Below are 20,344 nucleotides of genomic sequence, written 5' to 3' on the forward strand. Positions count from 1 at the left end.
AATAATTTTTCCAAGTGCCTGTGGTTATATAACAGAGTCTTGGCTTTAATTACTGAGCTCTCATTGTTTTGTGAGAGTATGTTTGTTTTATATACTTATATATATGTTTTGCATGTAGTAAAATATATTTATTTTTGTAATTAAAACGAATTAAAATTGAGAGGTGGTGTTGGAGGTTTCTATAGTGGTGATTTTATGATTTCCTTGTGAGGTAGCTTGTCACACGTCTTATGTGTCAACAGCAGGGCTGTGGAGCATTTTTTTTTTTTTAAGATTTTATTTATTTGACGGGGAGAGACATAGCGAGAGAGGGAACACAAGCAGGGGGAGTGGAGGAGGGAGAAGCAGGTTTCCTGCCGAGCAGGGAGCCCGATGCGGGGCTCGATCCCAGGACCCGGGATCATGACCTGAGCCGAAGGCAGACACTTAACGCCTGAGCCACCCAGGCGCCCATGGGCTGTGGAGCATTCTGTAGAATTTTTTCAGACACCATTCCTTGCTTTCTTAATGTATGAACATAGACGCTCTTCTTTCTTAGAAAAGTTGTTTTTAACTTAAATTCTGAGTTTTATACTTAGAGTATGTAGGATTTATTACACATGTTGAGAAGTGAGTTTCATTGTTTTCTTGTGTGTATGTTTTCCATGAATGTATTAACATCCTTTAGATTTCTGTTAGAACCATAAACACCATTTACAATTACAACATGTTGCCTGATCCCCAAAAGATACTATCCTACTCGCTCCCCAGTGGGAAGCCGCTGATGAAACAAAAAATATCTGATGGTCTAGGTGGAGATTTGCAGAGAACATAGACCTGTATTGACATTGTTTTGACTCTATTTCTTAATTAAAAAAGAAAAATCTGTCTCCAGACTTTAGAGACAGATAGTGTGTAAGCTAAAATGGATGGGAAGGTTTCAGTAGGTCTCTGTTGAGAGCAGGTGCTTTCCTGGTAAGCAAAGGACAGAACCTTGGAAGTTTTACTCCATTCATTTAAAACCAGCACACAACAATTCAGTATTATAGGCACTATAAAAAATGATCAAGCAAGTAGATAAATCAGCTAAGCAGAAGTGTATATTGGTTATCAACCGTGACTTGCTGTTTTTAAACTATTTAATTAACCTCATTGGCATGTCACATCGAGGGTGAGCCGTAGAAGGAGAGAGGTAAACATCCTGCCCAGGGGATATTAGGAGAAAATATTAAGCCTTTACTTCTGTTGTAAGTCTGTTGTACAATGGGTACACAAAGGCTGAAAGTAAGTGGCTTATTCGAGCACTTTGTCTCCACTATTTGGCCATCTTAGTAATAGGCACATACACTGTTAACATGATTTAAGAAGTAAAGGTGTGTTTTTCATTATTATCAAGACGCAAAGTAGTGACCCCCTAGTTGGTATGGTCTTTACCTAAAGAAAAACCTCCGATGCTGACTGATGAAATTACCTCACTTTGTGATCTGCTGTATTTCAGACGTACCAGAGGGGACAGAAAATAATAAATACCCACACTCCTGGAACCAATGCTGGCATTTGGCCGCGTTTGAGTCAGATTTTTTAAAAAAATGAAATAAAGCATTATAGAGTAGAATAGAAGACTAAGTCCCCTACAACTCTCTGTGCCTCACATTCCACATCTATTCATTGGTGAATCCCGTTGGTACTTTTGGGATCTGACCGTGTGTCATCACGACCACCCGGTCCAGGCCACCATTAGATCTTTCTCTTGGCCTAATGCAGTGGCCTCCTGAACTCCTGAGTGAGATGGTCAGGCTGGTGCTGTTAAGATGTACATCATGTTAAGATCGCCGTGTTAAAATGTCCCTCCTGTCCAGAGCCTGCCCACCACACTCGGTGGCAAGTGCAGATCATGGTCCCAGCCTACAGCTCCCACTAGTTCCCTGTCTGGCCTCATTTCATAAGATGCCCTCCACCCCCATCTGCCCAGACCCACCGGCCTCCTTGTCCTTCCTGGGACATGGCACTCTGGTCCCCTTACGTTGTTTGTCCTCCTCCTCCTCCTCCTTCAGTCTTGATGGAGGTGCCACCTTTCTGGGGTGGTCTTCCTTCACCATCCGGTTGAGTATCAATTACAGATCTCTCCCCCCAACATTGTATCTCCTTCCCTGCGTGGCTTTGCTGCACAGAACTTTTTAGCATGCCAGATACAAGTAATATAGATTTTACTTCTTTGTCCTGTTTTGTGTGTGTCTCTCCACTAAAGTGAAAGATCCAGAAAGCAGGGATTTTTGTCTTGTTCTCTGCTCATCCCTAGTAGCTAGACTAGTGTGGCTGTTGGTCAGTATGTGTTGAGCATTGAATGAATTGAAGTCCTGCCTTCATTCTGTGCTCCACCCTTCCTCTCTGCCATGTCTCCACCGCCCCTTCCATTCTCCCCCCATCCCATACCCACCTTCCTAAACCTGTTACACTTTTACTGCATCACTGTGAGGCTCTCATTGTTTGCTTGACGGCAGATCTTTTCCAATATGTGTATACATAGTATCATGCTATGCCTCTCTATGTAACTTTTACCCTGTAGCATCTTGCAGATCTTTCTTCATGTTGATGCAGTCAATTATTTATTCACTTTGCCTATTGAAGGAACAGACCTTAATTCTTGAAATCCATTTCCCGTTGAAAGACTTTGAACAAAGGTCTTTCCTGTTTTCCGTGTTGTGAATGATACTCAAATGTGCATATTTGTACATGTGCCCAAATGGGAGAGATCTTTCTGGGGATATACCCAAATGTGGGATTGCTGGAGCTCCCATTTTGCATCCTCCTCACTACTATGATTATGCCTTAGGCTCAAACATTGCCATTTTGATGGCCGTGAAATGAGTCTCCTTCTTTTGCTTTGGTCCCTAACCAGTTCAGTGGAGCAGTTCATCATGCGCTTGTTGACAATTTGTATTTCATTTGTATTGTTGATTATATTTTTTGCCCTTCTTCTGTTGATTATAGAAATATTTACGTTTGAATGTGAATTCTTTCTTCACCATGCACTTCACAATATTTAATAGTCTAGGCTATGGCTTGTCGCTTTGCTTCTGAATGGTATTTTATATGAAATACGAAATTACAATGTAGTCAGATACTACCAATCTTTTCCATTATGATTTGCTTATATGTCTTTGGAAATCTTTTTTTACTGATGTTCTATGTTTTCTTTAAAAATCTTGCAGTTTCATTTTCTGTAGGTAGCTCTTTAACGTACTTGGAGTTAATTTTTGCATGGCATGAGGGAAGAAAACAATTTTATTTTTTCGCTGAAGTTGAATTGGATTTTCAAATTCACCCATTGTCTCAGCATCATGAATTGAATAGTCTGTGATTTCCTCTCTGATCTGTAATGTCATCACTAGCATAGAGCAAGTCCCTTAAGGGGTGAGGACCTTATCTCTTCTTATTCTGCTTCGTTGGTCTGTTAGTCCATCTCCGCATAAATACGTCACTTTTAAGAATTGATTTTCCTTTATGTCTTGAAATTCGTCAGGTGAATCCCTCCACTTTTTCTTCCTTTTCAAAATTGTCTTGGTTGCTTTTGGCAGGTTATTTTTGTATTTTGTATTTTAGAATCCGTTTGGAAGACACTATAAAAAACCCCATTGGATTTTAATTGATACTTCATTATATCATCTTTTTATAACTTTCAGTCTTCTGCTGGAATTTTTCCTAGGTACATTGTCCTTTTTCTTGTTGTTGTGAATAGTTTTTTTTTATTGTTATTCATTTGTTTTTTTTTTTTTACTGACTGTGGCCAGTATAATGGAATGCCACTGGTTTTTGCATGTTTATTTCCTACCCAGCTGCCTTCCTAAAGTAGTGTGTCCCCAGAACAGTTTGTGTAAGATACGGGTGATCTGGCTCTTGAAACTAGCTTGTAAAACCATCTGGGCTGGTGCTGTTTTAGTTTGTGTTCTGTTGACTATGAATTTATTTCCTTGAGTGGTTGTAAGTTTAGTCATGGTTACCACTTCTGTTTGAGACAATTTTGGTAATGTATATATATTTGCAGAATTATCTGTTCTTTTTTTAAAGATTTTATTTATGTATTTGACAAAGAGAGAGAGAGAGAGAATGAGGGGAGTGGCAAGCAGAGGAAGCAGCAGACTCTCCGCTGAGCAGGGGGCCCGATGCAGGGCTCAATCCAGGACCCCGGGACCACGACCTCAGTTGAAGCCAGATGCTTAACCGACTGAGCCACCCAGGCGTCCCCAGAATTATCTGTTTCAGCTGTACTTTCAAGTTTACTGTCAGAGTGTTTTGTTACATCAAACTTATTATTTGAATTGTTCAACCATTACATAGTCTCTATTTTTGTTTCTTCTGTAATTTTCTAGAAGGTACATCAAAATATCATTGTGAGATTCAGGATCTGTCAGCTTCTGTGTGTGTGTGTGTGTGTGTGTGTGTGTGTGTGTGTGTGTGAAGCATGGTAGGGCATTCAGGGCTGGGACTGTTGGGGCTTGCTGGTGTTGACCCTCTTTATCCCTAGCCAATCATTTTGTTTTAAAGCCTTTTTTTTTTTGTCTGACTCATGTTCATTTGCTTCCTTATGTGGGTTGTCATTTTCCATTGTGAACTAATTTTCAGTGGTGGGGGTGATTTCTATGGGATTTCCATGATCCTTAAAGTACTTCCTTCCATCTAGCCTTGTATTAGGGTCTGCCCAGTGTTCTAGGATTTTTGCAAGTCCTAGAGAATTTATTTATTGCTTTATCTCCCCTGCTAGAAAGTAAGGATTTTTATTTACTTCTGTATCCCCAGCACCTAAAACAGTGCCCGGTATATGGAGGTGTCCCTGGATATTCAAGGAATGAACGAATGAATGAATGTCACGTTACTTTCTCAGCCTGTGCCATACGGAATTGTAACATTGTACAGCATGCCCGCATGTGCCTCTGGCTTGGTGAAGCTCGGGACTTCTCTCTTTCCCTGCTTACCCAGAGCCCTGGGCCGGGAGCAGCTGTGTCTGCTCCTTCTCTCTTTCTAAGTCCGTCTGGTCCTGTTGTCACAGACCGGCATCTGACGGGGACCGGGCGTTTTATAATAGTCTCAGTCTCTGCTGCTCTGCTCTCTCGGGCCTGTGGATGTTTTGTACCCCGTGTGAGCTCCGGACGTTCACTGGACTGGTCAGCCCTGTCTTTGTGGCCCTCATGGTTTTTTGACATCTGGAGATTTTCTTCTCTTTTGAGCTATGTAATTATTTCTATTATTACTATATTTCCTTTGGCATCTGAGAGGGTCCTTCTTGTTACTGGATTTGGAAGTTTATTCTCATTTCTAGCTTTCTGATTGGTTCTTGAATGAAAATTCATTTCTGACTGAAAAGAGTTGGGAGAGTAAAACTGGGTCATTTTTTTATATCAGAAAATATTTCCGATGGTTGGAAATGGCATCCGTCCTGTTGACTTATTCCTCATTGTCGTCGTTCAGGATTCTTACTATGGCTTTGCCATTGGCTGATACTTATATGATGTTAGACTCCATCCTGGGGACATGTCCACATCTCCTAACATTATGTTTATGATTCAGGTTAATATTTGGGGCATGCTCCCAGATAGAAGTGTATTAAGTGTCATCTTGTCACCTGTATGTGTTAAATACATTCAGCGTTGGTTTATTCTAGAAGATAAGGAAATTGGAACAGCTGGGGTTTATACTAACTTGACTTATTTGTTTCCATCCTTTTCCCTTATTTTCCATGGTTCTTCTTCCCCTGCATTATTCCATGAATGTAAACACAGAAGAATTCAATTGGAAATGGATGTGTAAATTTTAAAGATCTCTATCAGGGAGGACTTTATGGCATGTCAGTGGACGGAATGAGGGAGCTGGAAGACTTCAGGGCCGGGGGCAAGGGGGGGACATGTGGGTGAAAAGAAGGGCTTTAGGCAGTTATGAGTGTCTTTGCCTTCTTGCCTATGAGCCTGTGTGCAGACTCATACATGAGTGGAACTGAGAGAATGTTGGGAAACCTGGCTCAGGAGTCAACAGACTGGTTCCCGGGGCTGTGCCTGCCCCCTGACGTCTGTGGTCTTGCTTCCTCACCTGTGTTGGGTGGACGTGCCTCCTACATCTACACATCAGCCCTATGAATGTGCTCTGAGGTGGACATCTCCCTATGGGGCTATGTGTTCTTCAGTCAGTGTGGTGGGCATCTTCCAAGCTTTCTTTGCAAGTTCTCCATGTCTCCCTCCATCCTGGAGTCCCAGTTCCCACATGGTGTGTGTGTCCTTCTCCGTACCTGCTGAAGCAGGTGACAGCTGAATCTGTTTCATCCTCATATTACCCTCAACGGCCAGCAACCTGGAGACTGAATTAAATGCATTTCCTTGTTTGAGAAAGTGTTACTACTTTTTAGGACTTCCATTTGTTTTGTTAAAGATTTTCTTTTAAAGACTTTCTTTATTTGACAGAGAGAGAGACAGGGAGAGAGAGAAAGCGAGACCGAGCATGAGTAGGGGTAGAGGGAGGGGGAGAGGCAGACTCTTCCCGCTGAGCAAGGAGCCCGATGTAGGGCTTGATCCCAGGACCCTGGGATCATGACCTGAGCTGAAGGGAGAGGCTTATCCGACTGAGCCACCCAGGTGTCCCTTAGAGACTATTCTTTTTTTTAATTTATAGATATAGTAACACATTCATTCTTTAAAATTTGGAGAAAAAAGAAGCTTCCTATCCTGAAGAAACAACTTTTGGTGTATATTCCTTTAGATTTCTGTTTCCCAGAATATGTAACTTTGTGTATTGATTTAATTATTTTATACACACTGATTTGCCACTTACATGCCAAAATGTCTCCTGCTTTAAATGACGGGAAAGTTCCGTGATTTGCAGATAAATAAATGACTTAAACACGTCCCTCTTGTTTGTGTGTATTGTTCTCGTCTGCTTTGATGCATAAAATGTTTGCACAGCATCCTGTTATTTCTGTAGGATGCTCCATAGTGGAATTACTGCCTTGTTCTCACCCCAGCTCACTCTGACCAGCCCTGCAGTTCCCCGCCCCCCCCCCCCCCCGCCTTGCTCTTTCTAGAACATTCCAGACATGCTCCTGGAATTTCCCAATTGTTGGCCCCTCCCCCTGGCCTGCCCTTGCCCCACATGGCCACAAGTCTTGCTTCTTCAGTTCCTCGGACTTTCAGCTTTTCCTCAAGACTTTCATCCCTCCCTCTGCCCCTTCTCTGCTTCTCTCTATAACGCTCTGATCATCTGACTTTTTATATTTGTGCATTATGTGTCTCCTCTCACTGAAACGTAAGCTTGCCTGGATAAGGGTTTTTGCTGGTTTTGTTCACTTCTGCGTGCCTAGTACTGGAACCGTGCCTGGCATGGAGCATGCACTTAATAAGTGCTTTTAAATGATGGAATATGTGAATGAGCAAATGGCTAGTGGAGAGTAGACACCTTCTTAAAGATTTTGACACATTGCCCACTTGGCATCTGCAGCGGTTTTTTGAGTTCTGTGCCAACCAGAAATGCATAAAAGCACCTGTTTTCCAACAGACTTTGCAGTGGTAGATTCTTATTATTATCTTTCATTTTGCCAGTAAGGTAGATGGCAAAGATGATAATTTTTTTTGCTAATGGTATTTTTGAAGATTGTACAATTTTTTTTTTCGTATTCACTCAGCATCGACGAGCAGCTCTTACTCTCTGTGTCTAAACCACCATGATTATATGAGGTTGTCATGATTCACTTCCTGGTGCTGAGGAGAGTCCTAACCTCCTGTAGGAACTGGATAAACTCAGGATTCTGTTAGCAAATGAGAAGCTGGAGGTTGGCTCTTGGGAGGTGGTCATGGTGTATTCCCCATGTGGAATTAGCTCTTGATTGATTGACTAGTGCCTTATCTTTTAAAATGGAGCAAAGGTGCTACACATTCAAATAGTTTTTATTGAAATAATTTATGATCATTATTGAAAACTTGGAAAATACAAAGAGATAGAAGAAAAAAATATCCACAAGTCCCACCATCCAGATAACCATGTTGATATTTACCATTACTAAGTTTTCCTTACATTTCCTCTGGTCTTTTTCTTTGCATACTTTTATATAAATTTGATAATTCTATACATGCTGTGCCAGGCAGTCTTTCCATCTAAACCTATAGCAGTAATGTGTTCATATTTTTTTTTACAAACTATGTGCAATTTCCCCTATGATTCACATGGACCTTGGATGAGTTTCCTTTCCCTTCTGATTTGGGGATGTAAAGTGGTCTCCATCCCCAGAATTACCAATAATAATGCCATTGTATCTTAATGTAGGATACTTTTTCAGTTTTTATGATTGTTTTTAAATTGTTGTGAAATTGTTGTCAAAGTTCGTGAACACTTTTACTGCCAAATTGTTTTCTAAAAGGATTATCCACTTGCAGGACCAATAGTAATGTTTGCAAGTGGGGCTGTTTTGTGCCAATTAATTTGTATCACAAGGAAATGGGTCAACGACCTGTTCTCTTTTGGACCTGTAACAGTTGGAACTTCGTTCAGAATAAACACTAATAAAAGCTTAAATAACTCCAGTGGCCATGGTTCAACAGTTCCCTGGGGCAGCTTGTTGCAGATTTTAATAGCCCGAGGGGTTTTGATTTCCTTTTATTTTCTTTTCCCCTCTGCTATTTTCCTCCCTCCTGGTTTTACAACATGTTTTCCTAGCCACAGTTAAGCCTCAGTACTTGTTCTGTCTTTGTTGATTAATGAGTATAATTGACCCCTGTTGTCTCTATTATACAAACCAGAGCAATTTGTTTTTGTGTAGCTTTTATATTCTGGGCTGTCACAAAACTGCCTTACAAAGAGCGAGCTCATTATCAGCCTGAAGGAAAAGAATTTTAAGTGATGAAGTGAATATAGGTCCCTAAGAGGAGGAGGAGAAGTCTAGGCTGTTCAAATGTTCAAGGAAATGAAAAGCTCTGGGGGCAAAATCATCCACTGTTGCGTAGGTATCCAGCAAGACTTGGGTTATATCTTAAAATTATTAGATTAAAAATGGCTCCCCATAGAGAGTCTGGAAGACTGGATATAGAAGGGTTGAATGTAGGTCTAAGAAACCACAGAGCATGATATTTGATGGAGTGGGTTGAAGCCCCTGGGAAGTTCATGGTTATAAACATGATTATAGAAAGCCCAGCTAAATGCCTCTGTAGGGGGAGTAGAGGTGACTTCTATGTTGGAAGGTTTTATCTGACCATAAAGAATACCCAGATTTCCATGGTATATCAGAAAATGGCTTGTCATTCATCTATATTTTTTTTCCTATTTCCCCTCTTCCCCCATGATTTGATGAAATTTTTGTCGGCTCACGAAAGTAACTAAGCAGCAGAGGTCCAGGGAAGAGACATCGAAACGGAAGGAGATCCTGGCCTTAGCAAAGTCAGTCTGCCACAACCCTAAACAAATGGGGTCCTTCTGTTGCAGGATTCATCTTGTCTTCAGCTATTCCGTGGAGAGCTTTTAGGAATTATCTTGTTTTATAACCTTTCTTTATCTACCCTGCCATACTTTTTTCATAGGAGAAGAGGAAGGAATTTACCACAGAAGGAGGGGAAAAAATCCTAAGTAGCCACGGTAAAATAATGAATAATGGTGACTCTGAATTACGAAATGCAACAGCTAGAGGTGCCTTAAAGATCTTCCCTTTGTTTTGTGAATAAGGGAAGTCAGGCACAGAAGATTCCATTTGCTTTCGCCTTGTTTCACCCAGTTCCTGATAGAGCTGGCTCTAAAATCCCAATGTCCTCCTTTTATACGTCACGTAGATTCTCAGCATTTTGAGCTGTCTTTTGGCAAATTCTTTTGTTCTTACACATTAATGTAAAGATTTGATCCAAAACAGCTCCAGAGAAACCATTCTCAAAGTGGAGGTTTTATTAATTGTAAAGAAACTTGCATTATCTTGTCTAAAACATGTTTTGTTTATGAGTGTTCAGAAAAAAGTTGGTTTGGTCCCTTCCAGAAACCTCTGATGAGGGGGTCCCTTCTAGAAACCCCTACCAGAACTCTCCATCTGGCTCTGGAGAGAGGGGCTGGGGGCAAGGGCAGGTGGAAAAACTTTCAGAATCTCTTTGAAACTCTAGAAAGAGTACAGCATCTCAAAACTATAAGACTTTTTGTCTCCGTGTTGGAAAGAAATGAGGAGTTGTCAGCCTTTATAGAATGACCGGCATGTCTTAGGAAGAAAGGGGGGTACTTCTGTCACTGATGGTCAGCAGGGGATGGGAGGGCCAAGGGTTAGGCCCTGGGCCAGAGGAGGACAGGTGCTTTCTTGGTTAACCCCATTCCCATCTTCTAAAGAAACTGGGTAGATTGAGCTTCCTTAATGAAAAGAAAATACTACCTTGTACTTGGGAGTACACATGGAGGTAGGAGGCAACTGGTATCTTGACTTTCTTCAAAGAAGAATTTCTGCAGTCACTCGGCTGCTATGGGATTTAGTAACTACAAGTCCCCATGTTAAGTGAATTTGCAGGTGTAGGATTTACGATGATACGGGGAAGAGAAGATGGGGACTTGGCTCAAAAACATACTTAAGAACTCCCTTGTGGATTTATTTTCCATTAAAACCATCAAGAGAGAACACTCAAGTGAAGGTTATGGTGACATTTTACAGTTTCCTTTTTATCCCAATTGGCACTATACTCTTCGCTTTCATTGCTATCCTTTGTTCACGGGAAATGCAAATGACACTCACAGGAGGAGGTGTTATGCTATCCAGGTTAAACTGTACACCCAATGCTGTGCTTACTTTATGATTTGGAACCGTTTTCTCTTCCCAAGACCTTCTCCCATGTCTTGGCATGGTGATGATCTTCCCAAGACCTTCTCCCATGTCTTGTCATGGTGGTCATGACAGATATACTCTTAATTGTGCCCCTCCTGCCACGTGAAATGAGTAAAGAAGGGGAAAAAACAGCTGTGGTAAGATCTGTATTGCATTAAGTTTAGTATGTAGGAATAAATGTTTCTCGAACTCCTCCTTCCATGTCTCTGATGTGTCCCCAGAGCCTCACCCGGAGAGGCCCGTCTTTGCCGATTCTCTCTTTCCTTCCTCCTCCGCGGTGCGATCCTAAAGCAGGACTGCTGTTGCCCTTTGTGCCTTTTGAGGCTTTCTCGGGAAAGCCTCAACTCCTTGTTTTCTATTTTTTCTACCTTCTGTTACTCTTTAAAAAACCATCCCCTGGGTGGTGTTTTCCAATAAAGTCTCATGGTTTCCATGAAGATATTGAGAAGCAAGTTCACGTGAACTCAGGATTTATGTGGAGGGAGTTATTCCTGTATATTTCTGCAAATGCATTTTGCGGTTGTATGGTGTATAATATCCTGTCTCACCTCTTCTCCCCCAAAGCAGATCTGTCCCCCCTCCCCTGGCATGTGCTGATGTGGGTAAATTCCACCCTTTACCTGGTTTCAGGCCCCACATTATGATAATGACGGTATACCTTATCAGAATTAGTACATTACATTTTCCCACATGCTCCTTAGAAAATCTGACATGCTGTCCGGAATAGGAGAGGACTTCACCCTTTGGGGCCCTATTCTTGGACCGCTTATTATTTTAATGAGTGACAACCTCTAAAGCTGTTCATTTGGTCTGAGCTTTAGCCTGATGAACGCTCTTTTGTCTGTGTTTCATCCTGTACAGGTTACTCTGGCCAGGACTTCGACTGGGCAGATTATCACAAGCAGCATGGGACAGAAGAAGCACCTCCCTTCTGCTTCAGAAATGTAAGCAGCTTGGTTCTTGCGACTCCTTTTATCACCATAAATTTTGTAAGTTGCTTTCTATTCCTGAGCAAGATTAGAGTGCTGCCGTGTACCACAGGATCGTAAAGCTTTTGTAGTTTTGAAAAAGTCCTCTTTCAGGTTGTGTATCTGCGTGACTCTGGGCTGTAGTAACAGATCCACCGCTAAATGTATGGTGGTTCCGGATAAGGTCAGTCAGTTCTCACTTACGGAAGGGTCCAGTGTGTTCCTGATGAGTGTGTGCCTCCAGTGAGCCTTTGGCTTCATCATCTGAATCTAGTGAGCAGGTAAGGGAAAGGGGTGAAAGAGAAGCTAGTCTTACTTCTAAACACTGTAGCTGATATTGACATGTTACTCCATTCACCTTCCATTGGTGAGAACCAGTCCCTCGGCCACACCTGCCATGAATGAGGCTAGGAAATGTGCCATGGCCGTGTGGCTTTTTGCAGCCAAGAGTCCATACTAAGTCAGCCAGGAGTCCATACTATAGAGAAAGGAGGACACGTTACATATGCACTTGCTGTGTGGAGTATACTGTTGATAAGCCCATTGATAGGAGATTCTTTGCTCTTGAGGTATAGTCTCAATATATGATCATCAACTTCTTTTCTTGGATTACTTCAATAAGATGCCAGTCCAACAGTTCTCTGCTTTGCTTACTTTAAGCCACTTCCTGGTTCAAATAGAGCTGTTGGCCTGATGGCCCATAAAATAGCACTGTGTGAGTCCGTGTGTGTGTGTGTGTTCACACATGTGTACTTGTTTAGTTGTAGGAGTTGGTTGTATAAAGCAGCTTATAAATTATTCATTGAAACCTTAACAACCCTAGGAACTATGAAAAGAGATCTGGATTATTATTTCTGTTTTGAGAATGAGGTGTAAATATATAGCTTCCTGTGTTAAACATGCATTTAGTTATGAAAGTTAATTCTTTATGCTAAAAAAAAGATTCAATCCTCCAACTGGGGACTGCAGATAGTACAGTGCAGAGAGCCCCCAAATCAAAGACTTTCTGGACATGTGCTCCTAGAGCTGCTGATTCCTTGCCACCCCCTATAATTTGTACTGTGGGGCTAATAGCATACGAGAACTAAGAGGCAGAGGGGTTGGCTTCATAGAGAAGCTCAGTAGTGAGCATAAGTCAGAGGCGGATTTTGAAGAATGAAGTAGGTTGATCAGCGGGCCGGCTTGTACTTAACATATGTGGAAACACATCAGCGGCAGAGCTGGAAAGCAGGGCTCCAGGAATGACCAAAGGGACTTTCTCCTGGCTGACACTGCGTTTGCACAAAGGTGGTTCTGCAGCATGGAAAGATCTGTGTGGTGAGTTGAGGAGGTAGGACGGGGACACCGTGGAGGCACGCCACCATGAGGATAGCCGCGGGTCAGCTCCCGGGGCTTATCAAATCCCAGTGCGTCTCACTAGACTTTTTACCACAGTGACATCACTTGTCACAGAGTCCTGGCCTCGTTGCCTTTCACTTAGGATCGTGGAAATACTTATCAAAACATCCCCAAACCCCTCTGGAGTTGCGCTTTCTACCTGACAAAAGAAATATTCCTTCCCTGCCTCTCCAGCCTTGGGAGGGAGGAGAATCCTGACGTGTCCCCTAGCTTTGGAGGTGGGGAGTTGTTTCTTCTCTGACAACACAGTTCCACCGCAGCTGCTTTCCATCCGTCCGTCTTCTGCTCCTGTTCCATCAGCAGCTGGCTATGTGCAATTTAATCGTGGAGCAAGCAGCCACATCCCCAGGTGGCCTCTGAGCTTTCAGGATTTAGCTACCAAGATGAAATCTCTTTTAATGAATATGCTGGCATATTCATTAGGAATGCACTTGTTACAAATATGGCCCGTTTTGTTTCTGGCCCTCCGTTTATTTAATCGACAGGATTGTTATCTGCCTGTTGGCGTGTGCATTGCATTACCGGTGCTTTGCTGAATTCATTAGCTTGCTACAAGTGCTCTTTAATGGAATGCTTATTATGAATTCATTTTTTTAATCACACATCTTGTGTGTACTAGAGGAGGGGTGGTGTGGAAGTGGATTTCCCGGAGGATGTTTAACAATCAGAGGCAATGCTGAAATGGATTGACACAGCCAAATGCTTAAGTAAAATAAACTCACAGGTAACAGTTTTGCTATTGATCTTTATAAATTACCCTCAAGCAGTGAGTTGAAATGAAAATAGGTTATGCGGTTGTAGTTTTCCCTTATTAAGTAGGATAAAAAAACATTTTGACTTACTTAGAGGCTTTGTGGGCAGTCTGTCGAGTCATATTATCAAAAAGAAGCTCAATACATAGTATGTATGGATGGGGCAGGATGACTTGCAGAAAAATAGCCCACCTAGAATTTCTGTGTTTCCTATTTCCAAAGAAACATAAAGGAAAAGTGCAAATTGCTTTCTCAACATACGCTGGATAATTTTGTTCTGGTTAGATAAAGGTGTAATTGCATTTGCAACTTAACCTGTATAAAAAGAGACGTGAATGTGAATAACCTTGGTGTCTTCCCATGGGTCACGTAAGGATGTAATCTCTGTTATTTACAAGAACCTGTTAATCTCAGTTTATGTATTTCAAAATAGATATATTACAGTATTGTAATGTCTGGTTGAAACTTATAGTAGTGGATGATTTTGGAAAATCTTATATTTATTTAAAAATAATGCTAGGAGGGAGTTTTGCTTTGAGTATTGGCTGAGCTCATGCTGAATTGATCCTCTGGCAGATAGCAACTATAGACTCTGGACAGGATACCAAAACAACTACCTTGGTAGTTCCAGAATGAACAGAAGTGAGAAGATCTGGAGGGGAGCAGGTGCTTGGAAGAAACATTATGGGGTGATTGTGTGATTTTTTTTTTTCAGACTTTTTTGACAGTTGACAACGTATGAGATGACAAACCCAGTAATATAAAAATTACAGTCTTTCTGGCCTGATGAACCAGATAACGGAATTTGGGCAACTGCAACTGTTGGAAAGTGAGAAGAGTCTCAGATAGGGAAGAGCCAGGAGAGGGAAGCACAGATTCTGTGTATAAACTCTGCTTAAATTTTTGGCTGATCCTTGGATTGTGTATTTTCCAGGCAAACTTCCAGGCAGCCTAGTTAAGGACGGAAGACTGAGCTGAGGTTTGAGTTCCTTCTCAGGAGACAGCGTGTGTAGTTTGAGTCCAGACAAGTTAATTGCTTGCTTAAAACAGAAAACCACACTCTTGGGAAGAACATAACACAATCCAGAGTCTCTACCACATAACATTTTAAACATCCAGACTTCAGAGTTGCTCAGCCCATGAAGAAATATGAAAATTCTCAGTAGAAAAGATAATCAACAGAGACCAAACCAACATTACTCAGATGTTGGAATTAGCAGACATGTATTTTAAAGCTCCCATTAAAACTAAGCTCGGTGCAAAGCGGTGATTCCCAAAGTGCGGTCCTTAGGCCAGCAGCTCCAGCATCACCTGGGAACTTGTTGGAAATACAAATTCTGTGGCCTTACCTCAAATCAAATGAGTCACAAACTTTGGGGTAAGGCACAGCAGTCCATTTTTAAAAGGTTCTCCAGGTGATTCAGATGTACCCTAACGTTTGAGAAGGAAAACATGAATGAGAAGGTAGGAAGTGCCAGAAGAGAAGTAGAAGGTGTAAAAAAGAGAAATTCTAGGACTGAAAAATAAAATACCTAAAATAATTAAATTCATTGGAAGGGCTTTCTAGCAGAATGGAGGTGACAGGGGAAAGGGTTGATGATTTTGATCCTATCTGAAGAACTGAGAGAAAAAGAAGCTTGGGTGTGGGGAACGAGAACAGAATCTCAGGGACCTGAGGGACGATATCATGTGTAGTTGGAGACCCAGAAGAAATGGCCACAGAGACTATGGAAGAAAAAATATATGAAGAAGCAATGCCCAAAAGTTACCAAAGTAGCTGGAAGTACTAAATGCACGGGTTCAGGAATTTCTGTGGGCCCCAAGTTAGTATAAATACGAAGAAGCCCAACCTGCTGATAACCAGACATAAAGAGAAAAATCTTGAAAGCATCCAGAGAGAAAATGATAGATCCCAAATAGAGGAACAACGGTTTGAATGACAGTGAACTTCACATCATAGACAAGGGACACCAGAAGACAGCAAACCAGTGTTTGTAGAGTACTGAAAGAAATAAACCACCAAAGCTAATGCTTCCTGAATGAAGAGAGAAACAGACACTTCACCATGGAAGATAGACAAATGACAAAGAAACGTGTGAAAAAATGCTTGACATCATTAGCAATAGGGAAGATGCAAGTTAAAGCTGTGATTAGTGAACACGGGACACCTATTAGGATGATTAAAATTGGAAAACGTGGCAATACCAAGTGCTGGTGAGGATGTTTAGCCACTGGAGTCCTGCACGCTGCTGATGGAAATGCAACATGATATATGGAAACCAATTTGGTGGTTTCTTAGGAAGTTAAACATACATTTACCATGTGGTCCAGCAATTCCATATTTAGAGAAATGAAAGCTGCATTATAGGCTGCATTGTATTCCCCCCAAATTCATACAGTGGAAGTCCTAGCCCATAGTACCTCACAATGTGACTGTATTTGGAGTTAGAGTTTTCGAAGAGATAATTAAGATAAGGTGAGGCCATATGGGTGGGCCTTAATCCAGTATGACTGGTGTCCATATGAGAAGTGGTAATTAGGACACAGACCGTGTACACGGAGGAAAGACTGTTTGGAGACAGAGAGAAAAGGTGGCTGTCTCAAGCCAAGGAGAGCGTCCTCAGAAGAAACCAACCCTGCTGATGCCTTGATCTCAGACTTCCGGCCTGTGGAACAGTGAGACAAATTTTTATTGTTAAATCCACCCAGCGTGTGTTATTTTGTTATGGCATCCCAAGCAGACTAATAGACTCTGTTCACACAAAAACTTGTGCTTGAATGTTTATAGCGGCTTTATTCACAATCACCAGAAATTAGACACAGCTCGAATGTCCTTCAACTGGTAAATGGATGGACTGTGGCACAGCTATAGAAAATACTCAGCAGTAAAACAGAACGAACTGCCCATTTGTGCAGTAGCATGGATGAATCCCAAATGCATTTTGCTTCCGTGGAAGAAGCAAGACTGCACAGTGTATGGATCCGTTGATGTGATCTCATGGAAAAAGACAAAACTCTAGGAACAGAAGACAGGTCCGTGGTCCTGAAATTGGGAGTCTGGGAGGGATTGATCTTCAAAGATCTAGTGCAAAGGTATTTTGGAGGTGAAGGGACTGCTCTGCACGCTGATTGAGGTTATGGCCGCAAGACTATATGCGTTTCTCTAACAGCCGACCCTCAGGGAACAGGGCAGCAAAAAGAGTGAATGTTCCTATGTGTAAATTTTTTAAAAAGTGAATTGAGAAAGTAAATAGAAGTAAGCCAAAAACCGCAAATGTAAAATAAAGACAATTTCAGGTAAAACTATGGGAATTCGCCACCGGCAGACCTGCACTAGAAACTGCGCTAAAGAATGTTTTTCAGGCTGAAGGAAATGATGCCAGATGGAGACTCAGGCCGACTCCTCACACGCACAGATACGCACAGGCGCGCTGCAAGTGAGGAATACAGGGAAGGAAGAAGACCTGCTGTGCACCTCAGTGACTGTGTGGAAGTCAGGGCGCATGCGGGACTGGGAAGATAACATATCCTCTCCTTCAACAGATACTAATAGGCACCTGCTGTGTACCAGCAGAGCTGTAATTCTGGGATGCAAGGGAGGTCACGGTTCTTTTCCGACGAATGGTGGGAAAGCCCGTGTCTGATGGATGAGCTCTGTGTGCCAGTGCGTACGTGCTTCGCCCGCGGGCCACTCTGTTGCTGCACCTGCTGCCTTGTCCTCTGGCTCAGTGTCCGTTCTCTCTCTCTTTCAGACATCATTCAGTCGGGGTTTCATGAAGAACATGAAGCTTGAAGCCGTCAACCCCAGGAACCCAGGAGAGCTCTGCGTGGCCTCTGTTGTCAGTGTGAAGGGCAGGCTGATGTGGCTTCACCTGGAAGGTACGCTGGGTTCACAGCCGTCCCGGAGAGCTTAGGGTCCGTCTGGAAATGTACGCATGGTGCTTCTCCAAAATAACCCCTTCCGCTTTCCTTCCATTTAAACAGATCTTAAATTATTCAGTGTTCTTAAATAAGCGAAACTAATCGAATACAAATTTGTTCAGAGGCTCTCATCTTAACTAATAATTTCATGAAATGAGATACTGGTGTGATAATTATGTTTGGAACACAGTGGTCTTTTTACGTCTATGATTATAAAAGCTAATGTCACAATTAAATTAATACGAGTCACTAGAACTGGTATTTGAGGTCTTGGTTATTATGAGGATAAAATTATATATTTGCATTTTAATGTGAATAATACCCTTTACTTTGTTTTCTTCCGTAGATGTTTAATTTTACCTTGAAATAGTCACTGGAGATGACTTTCTCCCCAAATATATATGTTATATGTTGTTTAATGATGTTTAAACTCTCCTTTATAGCTCCTTTTTTTATAATTGTGCAGATAATTCAGAGAACATTATAATTTATAAGCAGAACCATGATGAGATTTTACATTGAGATAGAACACTGTATTTTTATATGTTATATTTTCAGTGAGAAAGAATTAAGTCTGATCTGTAAGATTTTCCCATTTTTCCGTGATCTAAATTTTTTGGGTTGGTTGGTTTGTTTTTTTATTTTCATGACATTCATTAATTATTTTAAATGTATATGAAAAAACAAGACTAGTTATGAATGAATAAATTTAGCTCTCTTGGCCCATATTTTAGCCATCATGGCATGCTCCTACCACCATTGGAATGGAAAGTTTGCAGGGTCATAGAAGTGGTGCTAATCTCATCATCCTGTCTCTTTAGTAAGCAAGTGTAAGAAGCATCAAAAGTTCTTCCTTTTTTTCTTGTTATGTTAGTCACCATACAGTACTGAGCTAATAATCTCGATCTCATAAATCTTGTAGTCCAAATGAGTGGGAAGGGTAGAGAGCAGTGATTGTAGGTGAACATCGTCTGTGTCATTTATTCCTAGAAAACTAGTTTAAAACATTACTGGGGTTTAGGATTTCAAAATCAATGTGAAATAAAAGGAAATTCATCAAAAGTTGATTGGGGCATTTTCAAGTAAAATGACCTCCAGCGGGAATTAGCCAAAAAGTAGACACAGGCATGATGGTGATATATCTGCGGCCACGGGAATAGAACATGACCTTATTTTCACTATTACATGTGAAGTTGAATCAACTGCTCTTGGAAACACAAGATCCCTCCTGTGATTTCGAATCCCTACATTAAACCTGCTGCCTAACACTAGGCGAAGCCGTATTGCAAGATCGGGGTCTTGCTTGGCGTTACTAACTTGAAAACAAAAATGGTAGAGTTCAAAGCCCATGTTTCATCATTATGATTTAGCCCATTACCATTAAAGTTCTTTGGCAGTCATTATTTATTTAGCAGTTTGTACTTCCAGAGTGCTTTACCGCTGTTAATTACCTAACACAGACAACAGTAAGAGCGTCCTGATTTTTATAGATGGAGAAACGAAGCTAGCTAAGCTGTGAAGGTATGCCTAGGGTTAGTTTCCTTGTCCTTGACATATTTGTTGGTTAACTCATCAGACCCCACAGCTTTCCAATTCTTAAAAAGAATGAGAAGCAGCAACATTTAGCATATATTTAAAATTTTTAGCATTTATTAACATTATAAAAATATTGTTTTTATAGCAAAGAAATGTAAGGCAGCTCACATCAGCTCTTATTCTCCAGAGTGCTTTCTTACCCTGTAGCAGTGAAATCAGCATTAGAGAGCAGATCAGAAAATAGATTGTCCATTTTTTTCCAGACCTGACACACTAAAAAAAAAAATTTTTTTTTAATAAACAGTTTGTTGCATATTATCTACCTGGAATCCATGGTCAAAATCATGTGTTTGATCAAAAAAGTAAAATCCCATTTTGTTTCTTTGTTCTTAACTTGAATTTTGGGGGTTTTGGATTTTGTTCTGTTTGGGGCCTTCCTGAATATTACTTTTCAAGTCACAGTGAGCTTAGTGGCAGTTATTTCTCATCGTTTCACAGTTTTATGTATATAGTGTTTTCTGTCCTCCATCCTGGGACTAAATGCTGGAGATTTGCCATGGTCACTTTGTGGCTGTTAAATTATTTTTATGATTATGGTGATTCTGATTATAGACCATTTATTTACTTGACACTGTAAATGTAGAAAGTACTTCATAACAATTTATTAGTTATTTTTATGCATTAAATTGATTTGAAGTATTTTTCAACACATGGCTAATTGACCACTTTTAGGTAATTAAAATGATCATTTTTAATCTACTAGTTGACTTCTCTTGAAGTCAGTTCTTTAAGTATCTGTAAAAGAGCTGATGTTGAAGAGTGGGCAATGAACAAAATATATGCGATTGAGGTGGTATTATTTTAGACGCATATTTGAGAAGAATTGCAAGCTCCCACACACCGCTGACGGTTAGCAAGCCAATTTATGATGGGGTTTTTGTGGTTTAGAGAGGATGTTGTAGTGCTTTCTTTCT

At 41.1% G+C, this 20,344-nt stretch overlaps 1 protein-coding gene across 9 annotated transcripts in view; it reads left to right on the forward strand.

Annotated features, from left to right (window-relative positions):
• The window catches only part of SFMBT2 (Scm like with four mbt domains 2), a 231,354-nt gene that overhangs the window by 147,503 nt on the left and 63,507 nt on the right, over positions 1 to 20,344 (forward strand). For all 9 annotated transcript variants that reach the window (XR_010411717.1, XM_064592089.1, XM_064592090.1 and 6 more), the window contains 2 exons: positions 11,657 to 11,739; positions 17,666 to 17,792. Coding sequence is in view for 8 of the 9 variants with exons in the window: in XM_064592089.1 (XP_064448159.1) it covers positions 11,657 to 11,739; positions 17,666 to 17,792 (210 nt within the window). In the remaining variant the exon portion in view is untranslated. The remainder of the gene's footprint in view (positions 1 to 11,656; positions 11,740 to 17,665; positions 17,793 to 20,344) is intronic.

The sequence above is a fragment of the Mirounga angustirostris genome, unplaced genomic scaffold (genome assembly GCF_029215605.1).
Source record: "Mirounga angustirostris isolate CCGP_5_RB_7025 unplaced genomic scaffold, mMirAng1.0.hap1 SCAF_5, whole genome shotgun sequence".
Lineage (NCBI taxonomy): Eukaryota > Metazoa > Chordata > Mammalia > Carnivora > Phocidae > Mirounga > Mirounga angustirostris.